A 12,248-nucleotide genomic window follows, 5' to 3' on the forward strand; every position below is an offset into this window, starting at 1 on the left:
AAGGTGTATGCTTTTGATTAAGTTTTATCAAAACAATCTAGTATCAGAAATATGAACTTTGGTAAGAAAGTCAGCTGATTTCTGAGTACATGTCAAAGCTAGTGGGAGCATAAGTGTTATGCTAATAATCATCATGTTAGTGGGAGCATGATAATTATGATAAGTATTGCAAGTTAGCAATGTTAATTATAGAAAACAAAAGTTTCAATTGGGAAAAAGTTGTTTTGCTATAATTAAGGGAGAGAAAATTATACTTCATCTCAAATCTATAAGCTTAGATCGTGAGGTTTTAATCATTTAGTCAAGGATATATATGAATTTCATGTTGGAATGGCTCAACATAAGGAAATTTTGTATATGAGTCCATTATTTGCGTTCTAAAATTCGATTATGATTACGACATCCCTTTTCATAATCTGAATTATGAGAACTTGGCAAATTGAAATGGAAATGTTATAGCAAAAGACTGGTTTAGTCTTTATGTGAGACATCATGAATCGATTCCCATATACTTCGGATATAGGATCGATTACATGTGCTATATTCATCCTTTCTAAAAATTTCCAAATTCCTGGGGCATTAAGAAGGGAAAAGGTTTAGAACTGGATATGACTAAAAGGATTAAACAATTGTCGAGGACAATCTAAGGTTTACCAAAGATTGGTTGCTCAAGGACAGTTGGAAGTATAGTGATAATTCTGGAAGGACCATATTGACATAATCTGTAAGGAGGCAAATCTTGTTCAGAAGTGATAGTCAAAATGGAATCTGGAAATGTTTCAAAGTTAGAATTTTTCAATCTGTTTAAGATTAGGAAACTTAATGCAAGAAGGATGTTCCCAAGGAGCTGATCTCCTTTGGAATGGTCTGTAATGGTTGTTGTCAAGTCCTTATGACTTTGTGCATAATCATTACAAGAGGTTCAATGCATATAAGTTTAGAATCTAACAGATTTCAGTAAATGACATGAATTTGGAATTCTTGCATTTGCAGTAAGGATTTGGGAGTGTGAAAAGAGAATCATTGAAGTTATGTTCAATTGATCTAGTTCACAAGGTAAAGATCATAGACAAACATAGTATGCATACTTGGTTTGTGGCATGACTAGTGTTTAGAAAAACATAGTGTACATGCTTGGAGCATGGGACAACTATTGTTTTAAATTCAAGAATAAAGTTAATAGCTGAAACAGTATACAATGAATAATGTGCAATCATATGGTGATAAATAAAAGGTGTTTTATTTATGTTCATAGGTTTTGATACCATATTGGATTCAATTATTATTGTGTTTCACTTTGCATGTTTTGACTTCCCGAATAAACTGGGTTATTCTTCCGGAATGACTAAGTTATTCAAACCATCCACAGTCGGTCATATGTTGGAAGTAGATATGAATTAAGACTGTCATGGGTTGGCTTGTAGAGGTCTAAGGTGTTGGACAAAGGGCTACAACACTCATGAGTGCTCATAAGTTCTGAGTATTGGATTCAACCTGCGCTCATTGGAATCACTTCATGGATTTTATCACGAGTGATCATGAGACGATAATATCTTATATTCTTCAAACCTAGAGATATGAGTTGTTACTATGAGTTGGTTGTACCTTGATTGCACGAAAACGCATTTGGTAACTCGGTGCTATAAAACGTGCCTTTGTGTATGATTCAACAAGTAGTAGAACAAGCCATATGAGTCGAAGTTTATCCATTCCTTTTACCTTCGGGATAAAAGCAATATCTGTGGGCCCCTCGATGATTTGATGATGACAAATGGAAGTGCTCGGCCGGGCCAGGACTGATTTGATTTGTTCAATTAGTCAGTCGTCATAAATCGGAAATCGGGAAACAACAAATAGACAGAGAGAATGATTATAATCCATGTCTCAGTCCATATGATATCTAGAATGGAGGAATATATGATCCCTTATCTAATGGACAAGTCATTGACAAAGGTCAGAGTTCATCTACAAGGTCAGAGTTCGACAGAAGCTTTTGAGAGCTACGATTGCCAGTTGGTTCCTGAAGTCATACGCAATAATAGTTTTAGACTTATCCAAGTGGGAGACTGTTGGATTAATGTCTAAGTCCATAACTATAATTGGTAATACTTGACCCGACCCGGCATGGTCCATTTGGGTTGCATACCATCATGCACTTGGATAGACTATAATGAGAGAAATAAGACACTTATGGTTATTAATATATTATAAGTTCTAGTATATTAATAATAAGAATAATAAGATTATTTAATTAGTATTGATCAAGAATTAATCTAGGATTAATTAAGTGATCAAAAGAAGACTAATTAAATATATGGGTTGATTGTGTAAATCATCCATACTTGTATAGTGGGCTAATGCTCCATGGATAATCAAGTTGGGCTAAAACCCATAGGATGGTCCATGGATGCTCCATGGTGTATTTGTACCCATGGATCATGGAAATGAAAGGCCATGTCAATTAGGGTTTACATGGTGTAACCCTAACTATATAAGCATCTTATTCTTGACTAAAATCGGTCACTAGTGTGTGAAGTAAAAGGGCTAGCCGATTTCATGAGTTGTAGAATTCTCTCAAGTTATTCTAAGTGTTTTGGTGATTGTGATTCCATTTGAGGCTTCCACACTATTGGGGCTAGGCACTCAAGCTTCATGAAGACTTTCTACATCAAGAGGTATGTATTCTATCTTGTTACATTCATTGTTTTTGTATGCTAGATTAGGATAATACCTTGGAAGTTCTTATTTGCATGTATAATAGAGAAAACATAGATCCAAGGTATTTAGGGTTGCATGTACACTTAGGAGTGTTAGAATGCTCAAAACCCAACAACCATTGCCAAATATAAAGCTCGCCTAGTCGCAAAAGGCTTTCACCAACAATATGGAAAAGATTGCTTCGATACCTTCAGCCTTGTCACCAAGCCAGTCACCATTCGTACAGTATTATGCATTGCTCTCTCTCTCTCAAAATTGGCCACTCCGTCAATTGGACATCAACAATGCATTTCTCAATGGCACTCTTCAAGAAGAAGTCTTCATGTCACAACCCCCGGGCTTTATCCATCCGCAATTCCCCAATCACATCTGCAAACTCAAAAAATCATTGTATGGCCTCAAACAAGCGCCAAGAGCCTGGTACAATGAACTCACCACCTTTCTACTCTCTGTTGGCTATCGCGGATCTGAAGTAGACCCGTCCCTTTTTATCTACAATCACAATAAGATCCTCAGTTACCTTCTTGTGTATGTTGATGACTTTGTTCTTATGGGCAATAACCCTTCCTTTCTAGATACCTTTGTTACCAACCTAGCCAACTGGTTCTCTATCAAAGACCTTGGTCCCCTCCACCATTTTCTTGGAGTCGAAGTCATACCTACTAACACCGGCCTTTTCTTGTCTCAACATCGCCATATCCAGAACCTCTTAACTCTATTTCACATGGATGGAGCAAAAGAAGTAGCCACCCCTCTCAACCCTTCAGTCTCTCTCAAGCTACAAGACGGCTCTGCTAGAGTTGATCCCACACCATATTGATGTTGGATTAGTGTCTAAGGCTGTAACTATATTTGGTAAGTACTTGACCCGGTTGTGCATGGTCCTTTTGGGTTGCCTTCACAATAGCAACTTGACAGGGCGATTTGTAAAGAGAGAAGAGATATTATTGTTAATATATTATGAGAGTAATATATTAAAGGAATAATAATATTATTTGATTTATATAAGTCATAAATTATTTGAGAATTAATTTGGTGACTTAAAGAGGTTAATTGAATAAAGGGGCATAAACTATCAAATGTATGATAGTTGTGTTTTGGGCTATGTATCATTATTGATATTAGGGTGGACGGATTTTAGGGTTTGGATATCTTAAAATTGTCCAAGCATCATATCTAGGAGGATCTTTGGATTGCTTAGGGCCTAAGTTATTCAATTAGGGTTAAGGGTGTAACCCTAGTAGCTCATAGTATAAATAGACCCCATGAGTGAGGGAAATCGGCCATTCTTGCAAGGAAGAAACCCTAGAGCCGACTTTCTCACCTCCTCTCTCTCTCTCAAGATCATCCTCTTGCTAGTTGGTGTTTATTGTGACTCTAAGCTCCAAGAACAAGAAGTTTCAAGCAAGCAACTTAAGGTATTCTTCTAGATCTGATTTCGTATGATATGATTTAATTGTTTACACTATATCTATTTTGTAAGCCTTAGATACATTGCATGTTCAATTAGAGAAACCTAGATCCAAGCATTAGGGTTTGCATGTGCACATAGGAAAGTTCTTATGGCTCAAACCCATCAATCGAAGGTTAGTTGGCTCTCTGCAATAATTAACGTTTACATGACCGCATATTTCCTTTGCGGTCAACAAATTGTCCAAATTCATGCATTCACCTTCTGAGATTCATTGGCATTCCCTAAAACGTGTTCTAAGGTACTTGAAAGGTACGATACACCATTGTTTGTTTCTCAAACGCAGGTCATCTATGGATCTCACTACATTCTCTGACTCTGACTGGGGAGGTATTGAATGTGGAGGTCGATCAATTACTGTCTATCTTCTCTACCTCGGTTCCAACATTATTTCGTGGAGATCCGCTCGTCAAAAATCTGTCTCTCGTTTCTCCACCGAAGCAAAATACAAAGCTCTTGCTAATGCAACCTCTGAGATTGCCTGGGTTCAAAATCTGCTATCCGAATTGGGTCTTCAGTCCAAGTGTTCGCCCACTCTATACTGTGATAATACTGGCGCTACCTATTCCTATGCCAACCCGATTTATCACTCCCATATGATGCATGTAGCACTTGACTATCATTTTGTTCGAGAAAGAGTCACAGATGGATCCCTGCTTGTTCGCCACATCAACACCTTTGACCAACTGGTTGATGCTTTAACGAAACCACTCACTCGTGCTCCCTTTCTAAGACTTCGTTCCAAGATTGGAGTCTCCGATGGATCCTCCATCTTGCGGGGGCGTATTAAGGAATGAGATATCACGTATCTTTCATATATGTACTGTGATTCATATTGTAAATAATTGGTCATATACACTTGTATTTTACCTGTATCCTTTCCTAGTTTAGTACCTACAGCTGTGATTATATTCTGGATATAAGAGGCTCTCATTTGTAATGTTACACAAGCAATTGGCATACAGAGATTCATATTTCCATACCTTTATACATGTAACTGCTACAAAATTCATATCTTTGACAACTCTAATTTTTTGAAAACTACGAGTATCCCAAAGTGAGATTAATCATTAAGCCCCCTGATCTTCTAGATGCATCTACGTTCTACAATTTCACAATCAAAATCATTACCACTCCATATGTTTTGTGAAGGTAGGTTACTTGGATTTTTGAATTGCGATTCTTGAAGCGCCATGAAAATGTTTAATTAATCGACTTGAAAGATTTTCAATGTAATGCATCTTCCCGCAGTGAACCAAGGCAAACCTTCTTCCTTGTTCAATAATGTGTCCCACTTTAAGACATGCTTCCCACAAAGTATAGTTTTTCCACAATCATGCATGCTGGAAGTTACGAATGAACATGTTGGATCCTCTTCCTATCCCATTCTCTCTCCATTTGTATGGCTCATATGTTATGAACCAGGTAGTTACCTTTAAGTAGCATCAGATTCCAATTTACACCCACCTTAAAAATATATTTATTTTCTATTTTTTTGGAAAGAAATCGACATTCAATAACCAATTTTTGAAGACAATTCACACTCATATGTGGGCCCACACACGTAAAATTGATAAATATATATATAGACCGGTACAAGCTTTTTGATAGTACGTACTAGCCTCATTGTACTAATGTAGTACAAAACTCAACCAACCCCCCATCCGAGACATTTCAACATCTTCTCATAGTCATCTATATATATATATATATATATATATATATATATATATATATATATATATATATATATATATATATCATAAATTGTAGAATTTGGTGGATTGTCACAGAACTTTTATAAAGACCACAGGAGCATGTAAGTTGTCACTGTGGGACTTTGACTTTTTCTTCCAAATTCGTTATTCTAACTGCATCAAACGATTGAACATGGATAAAATTTCAAATTTCTTGGGTTTATGGGGAAGTAACCATGGGTTTGGATGAAATATATTTGTCAGTAAATCATTTTTATCTGGTTTGTTTGTGATTTCATACGGATTATCCAGATAAAACCCTAGCAACCTCTTTCAGATACTTATTACTTTTGTTTACACGTGTCCCAACGTTTTTTGGCTCCAAATAAAGATGCAAGTTTTCTGTTAAGTGTTATATATCTTCTTCATCTTCTAACTGTTTGAAGAAAAACTACAATATTTGTGTTACAGAGACGTTGATCTGTTCATCTGACGATATCAGCCGACAACCAACATGGATTTGAAGCCTCTTCCTTTTGCACTGTTCATCTGACGATATCAGCCGACAACCAACATGGATTTGAAGCCTCTTCCTTTTGCACTGGTACATATGTACGCCTGTATATATATATATATATATATATATATATATATATATATATATATATATATATATATATATATATATTTCCTGCGTTACATAATGATACATCTGTGGTAGGATGCCCTTGAGCCACATATGAGCAAAGAGACATTAGAGTATCATTGGGGAAAGCACCACAGATCTTATGTGAACAACCTAAACAAGCAAATAGAAGGAACTGAACTGAATAAAATGACATTAGAAAGCATAATTTTGACTTCATACAACAAAGGTGATATTCTTCCAACCTTCAACAATGCTGCACAAGTATTGTATGTCGTATATGCCATTTGTTGATTTTTTTTAGTGGTGTCAGATTTTTTAATGTAAATCCATTAATTGTTAAAACTCTTCAGATATGGAACCATGAATTTTTCTGGGAGACTATGAAGCCTAATAGAGGTGGAAAGCCATCTGGAGAACTTTTAGAACTGAGGTCATCTCCAATGCATTGAACTCTTAAGAGTTTAATGGATTGCCACATCAGCATTCCACTAACTATATCATTTTATCCATTAAACTCTACACTACATTAAACTCTTAAGAGTTTAATGAATTTCCACATCAACATTTAATTATATCTTTTTATAAATAATATTGTAAAACTATAATATTACATTAATTAGAAATTAAAAGTTACAAATTGTAAATTATTAATTAACGATTGTTGTATATGTTATTGTTTTAAAATATTTTTAAGATTTAAATATTTTTTTTAGAATATTATAATATAAATTACCTTGATGATTTAAATTATTCAATATAACTTAAAGTAAATTACAAATATTATAAATAAGAAAATAATGACATATACATTGTGTATATATGTAGGGTGTAATTATTTAAATACAAAATTTTATTGGTTAAATGGTTTAAAAAAGAAAAAGAAAAAAAAAAGGAAATTGCATACCACCGTTCAATGGGGATTAAACCCCACTTCATTGAACTCCACCCACAATGGTGGGTTTATGTATTGAACTCCTTTTTTCCCCATTAAACTCACCATTAAATCTCCATTGGGGATGGCCTGATAAACAGAGACTTTGGTTCGTTTGAGAGTGTACTCACTGAGTTGAAATCAGCTGCCACTACTCAGTTCGGTTCTGGTTGGGCTTGGCTTGTATGTAAGGGTTTGTTAGGTTAAAGCTAAAAAGGTTGAAATAAAATAAAATAAAATGCATCCATGTTAATTTTGATGAGTTTTGACATTTCTACCCTTGTGTTTCTTTCTAGACAAAGAGGAGGAGAAGAAGCTTGTTGTCGTGAATAGCCCAAATGCAATTAATCCTCTTGTTTTGGACTACCATGTGAGTTAAAAACTAAAGATAATAATTACTATATTTTTATTGTTTTTTTTTGTAACCATGGATTAACTAATATAAATTGGTTTCTTTTTTTTCTATTTTGTAGCCTCTTCTCACCATTGATGTTTGGGAGGTAACACATGATTCCCTATTTCCCTTTCATTATAAAGAAATGAAATTTATGCCCATGTACACAATTGGTCATTTTCGTTTGTCGTTTGCTTTGAAATTAATAGATCCCTAAAACTTAATATTTTTGTAAAAAACACCATTATTGCTTAAACCCATAATAGTCGTCTTCTTTTTAAAAAAACTAAAAAGAGTTAAAGGCCAAGGCTGGGTCTATTGTGTAAACAATAAAAATAGTTATTCGATTGTTTACTAAGCATTTAAAATATAAATGAATGTAAACAATGTTTTTGCTAAATTTATTAAAACCCAATTTTTATTTAGGAACTGAGCAATAACAATGTTATAAACTAGAAATAAAATTAATATGATATTATAAATATAAGTTACCTTAAAAAGCATCAATATAATTAAATAGAAATAAAATCAATATTAAGTTAGCACATAAAAATATTAACAAATATAATTAAAATCAAAACATTTTACTAAAAAATTATTAACTTAATCAATCCGAGATAATTGAAGAATGAAATTCAATAAAGATAAAGGGAAAGAAGAAGATTCGACCTTTTTTAATATGGATTCACATTTAACCAACATGTAAATGCACATACAATGCTTCTTGTAGACCTGACAATATGTGTTGTGGATACGTGTCAAACACGAATTTACACGACATGTATTGTAAAACGTCTCTTGTCTCTTGTGTACGACACATAACAAATTCGTGTGACACTTAACAAGACACAAATAGATATGTTTTTAACTGTTTTACACGAAAACACGAAAAGACTCAAATTTACATGAATATAGATGTTTCACTTGTAAGACACAGATTTGTTTATACGTGTCACATGTCAGCATGAATTTGTTTATACGTATCACATGTCGACACAAATTTGGTTCATGTCTTATACATGTTTGAACATGTAAATTCATGTTTGGAACGTGTAAAACACGAAACATGAATTTCAAAATATGTATTAACACGAATTTCTAAAACACATATCGTGTTAACCATTTCGTGTATAAAATTGTCGGGTATATTTGTATTCACATATGGACCATTTTAGATTCAAATGTGGATCCATTCTTTAAAAATAGTCTTTTATTATCTACTCTAATAAATAAATTTTTTTGTCACATGTCGCATTTTCATTCATTTTATCACATGTAACTTTGTGGTTATTTTAAAATAAACCTTTTCCACATGTCATTTTATGAGTTTTTTTTTTTTTTTTTTTAATTTCACATAGTATTTAAATATAATAATTATAATAAATGTATATCGATTTCATTAATACAACTTTCCTTCTAATTTCAAATTTTCTAAATTAAAGCGCAATTATTTCCTTTGTTTGTTTATTTAGTATATTTGTTTAAATTAAAAAAGAAATAAGCATTTAAATTTCAATAATTCAATATTATTCTTATTTTTTTTATAAATTCAAACTCTTAAATGTTTATACCTTCATATTTAACTTTTGTTAATAAACTCGTGTAGTGCACGAGTCTTACAACGAGTTAGTTAATATATGAGAAACATGGTAGAATTCTGCTTCATGCTTCGCCCTTTTTATATCCCATAGTCATGTCTATTGTTGTTTTAATTTTACACAATGGATCCTTAAACTCGATGTTTGCATAATAGTTATCATTATTTTGTTTTTTTATAAAGAAATATCGAGTTGAAGGATCCATTATGTAAAATTAAATTAAAACAACAAGGACCAATTGCACGTCATTAACCCATAAAGAAACAAAACTATCTTTATGACACGTTCACTTTGAATCTAATATGGTGTTACTTGTTACTTGCAGCATGCATACTACCTCGACTTTCAGGTAAGAACTTGTCCCTTTTAGTCGCTTAATCGGATGATATATGAAGGGTTTATCAGTGAACTGAATTTGTTTTATTTACAGAACCGCAGGCCTGATTATGTATCGGTGTTCTTGGATAAGCTTGTGTCTTGGGAAGCAGTGAGTTTGAGGCTTGAAGCAGCCAAAATTTTAATGATAGGGAAGAAAAAAGGAGTTGAAAGCAATTGAAATGGAGGCTATTGAGCTAATGGAGCTTTTGAACAATAAATTAGTGTCACCATATTTGTATCTGTATGGTTATTTAACTTTTGTTAAAGTTGGATTATGGTATGATATCATATTTATCGAGGATTACAACTTACAAGTTTGAAAAAGTTATCGAACAATTCAAATCAATGTGACGCAGGACGGGTTTTGCAAACCTTCACGTCTCATGCAATATGGAAGCGATAAAAGCTAGATATTTTCAAGAAAACAAATAAAGAGAACCCAAAACGGGAGAAACTTTTTATTATAATATTTTGATCTCTTTAACATTACAATCTAATCTTCTTATATACGAGACTAATAACCTCAAAATCGTTACAATAATAAATGAGATTATTTATAACCGACACATTAAGTAGGTCAAAATAACCTACATATTGATCCTAAATAGAAAAGTAACATACAAAATAACAAATGAGTTTATTAATACTTTTATTTTATGGAACAAAAACCAAAAATCTATAATAAAATCAAACTTAGAAACTAAAATATATAATATAATTTTAAATCGAGGAATATGTGAATTGAATTTCACCCTCTTTCCAGGTTCCCAATGATCCATATACGAATCGACACCTGAAAGGTTCCCGACTCGTGTCCATACGAAGTTGGCCTTACTATGTATCATGGTTAATTTGAACAGTCTATTAGTGTAACTAATTCTAAGAGATATTCACATCACCTAGTGATATAATCATCATCTATCGTGATAAACAAGATTTACATTTATCATAAGACTTGTGATCAAATGATATCCAAAATTCAATCTAACTGGATATTTGGTAATGCATTTCCCATTTATGTATCCAAGACTATGTTTCTAAAATTACGTTTCACCCAAACCCTTTTGGATGTATTTGAATTAGCAAACATTATGGTCAATCTGACCGATTTGTTTATGCTTAATTTTAAAAATCAGAGTATCATTTTAAAGAAAAGTGTTGTAGAATTTATTCCCAGAAAAATATGATAAATATATTATCAAAGCATTTCCGAAGAAATGTATTTTGCATGTTCATATTAAAACTTTGGGATGTCATCGTCAATACTGAAACATAAGCATAAACAGACCTTACATTTATTTACACTAGTGATTTACATCTCCTTTAAATCTCTCAGTGTAAAGTAGTTTCATATCGACACCTGTGATACAAATAAACTGAGTAGGTTAGGTTGGGAAACCTGGTAAGTACATAGGGTTTTCAACCTACAATAATATTGTTATTATGTTTCATCATCAAACAATTAACGAAATTACCTATCCTCATTATCTTCTTTGTTTCTTAAAGATCTACCCTAAGAATCATCTATCACTCATTCCTAAGGATTCTTCCTAAGGCGTAGGCACGAAGTCTATCGTCGCCAGAGTTTATACAACAGGCACTATATCCATAGTTGTCAGGGCTCATCCAACGGGTGCTAAGTCCATAGCTCTCATTTATCGACAGTATTATTTGCGGGAGTCCACCTGCAATACATGTCAATGGGTTTTTAGAGTACACCGGGTGAACATATCGTTCACAATACTTGCAGGTTGCGAGTCTGCTGGTGTTCCACTGGACTGTCTAGAATAGTTCGTGGTTGTCATCTATACTCTGCTAGATGACGGGGTCATCACTTGGGTCATCGCTTGGCTCATCACTTCTCACCATATTTTACCACTCATATATCATCTCTCATCATTTATCTCATCTTTAATCTATCCATCTTCTACCCATCATAATTATATGTATAAAATACATATACAGTTTAAGATAAATAAAACATATATATTTTTGTTCATCCAGCATAGATATCAAGAACACAGATAATATGCACACATAGCACATAATTTATATTAAATATTTCATATCTATGTGTAAGATGAGAGTAACTATGCACTCACCTTAGTAGCATGAGTTGATAGAATCTAACTAGAAACGGTTAGCGGTTCATGATCGTCAGGCTCGGGACGTGGAACGCCTTCAACAAACGAGAGAAAGAGAAAAGAATTTGGTGTAAGGAAGCTTAGGGTAGAAATGGGTATTTATAGGATGATGTTTGGCCTCTCACGTCATGATCCATGGTTATATCACGTCGTGAGTCTAGTCAAATTAAGGTTTCTGGCACGTGTCATGCTCTCAGATAGCTGTATCTTCGGAACATCATAACTTTTGCATACGAGTTCCATTTTTACGTTCTTTATATCCACACGT

General features: G+C 33.5%; 1 protein-coding gene across 2 annotated transcripts; it reads left to right on the forward strand.

Annotated features, from left to right (window-relative positions):
• Positions 1-5,959: 5,959 nt before the first annotated feature.
• On the forward strand, positions 5,960-10,188 carry LOC111905886 (superoxide dismutase [Fe], chloroplastic). 2 transcript variants are annotated; one of them, XM_042897282.2, is made up of 7 exons: positions 5,960-6,008; positions 6,358-6,490; positions 6,608-6,761; positions 7,763-7,836; positions 7,940-7,966; positions 9,784-9,807; positions 9,889-10,188. In XM_042897282.2, the coding sequence occupies exons 2-7, from the start codon at positions 6,461-6,463 to the stop codon at positions 10,012-10,014; spliced, it is 435 nt and encodes a 144-aa protein (XP_042753216.1). In that variant the 5' UTR covers positions 5,960-6,008; positions 6,358-6,460; the 3' UTR covers positions 10,015-10,188. The 2 variants fall into 2 exon arrangements, with proteins under 2 accessions (XP_042753216.1, XP_042753217.1); XM_042897283.2 differs by lacking the exon at positions 5,960-6,008 and having other exon boundaries at positions 6,093-6,490.
• Positions 10,189-12,248: the final 2,060 nt, after the last annotated feature.

This window comes from Lactuca sativa, chromosome 8 (assembly GCF_002870075.4).
Source record: "Lactuca sativa cultivar Salinas chromosome 8, Lsat_Salinas_v11, whole genome shotgun sequence".
In the NCBI taxonomy this organism is placed as follows: domain Eukaryota; kingdom Viridiplantae; phylum Streptophyta; class Magnoliopsida; order Asterales; family Asteraceae; genus Lactuca; species Lactuca sativa.

What these genes read in the sequence shown, in the direction of transcription:
- LOC111905886 (XM_042897282.2), top strand. Translation starts at nt 6,461, where the DNA reads ATGGATTTGAAGCCTCTTCCTTTTGCACTG. An exon ending in TTTGACTTCATACAACAAAG is followed by an intron (nt 6,762 to 7,762) that starts GTGATATTCTTC and finishes GTTTCTTTCTAG; the next exon opens with ACAAAGAGGAGGAGAAGAAG. An exon ending in CTCTTGTTTTGGACTACCAT is followed by an intron (nt 7,837 to 7,939) that starts GTGAGTTAAAAA and finishes TCTATTTTGTAG; the next exon opens with CCTCTTCTCACCATTGATGT.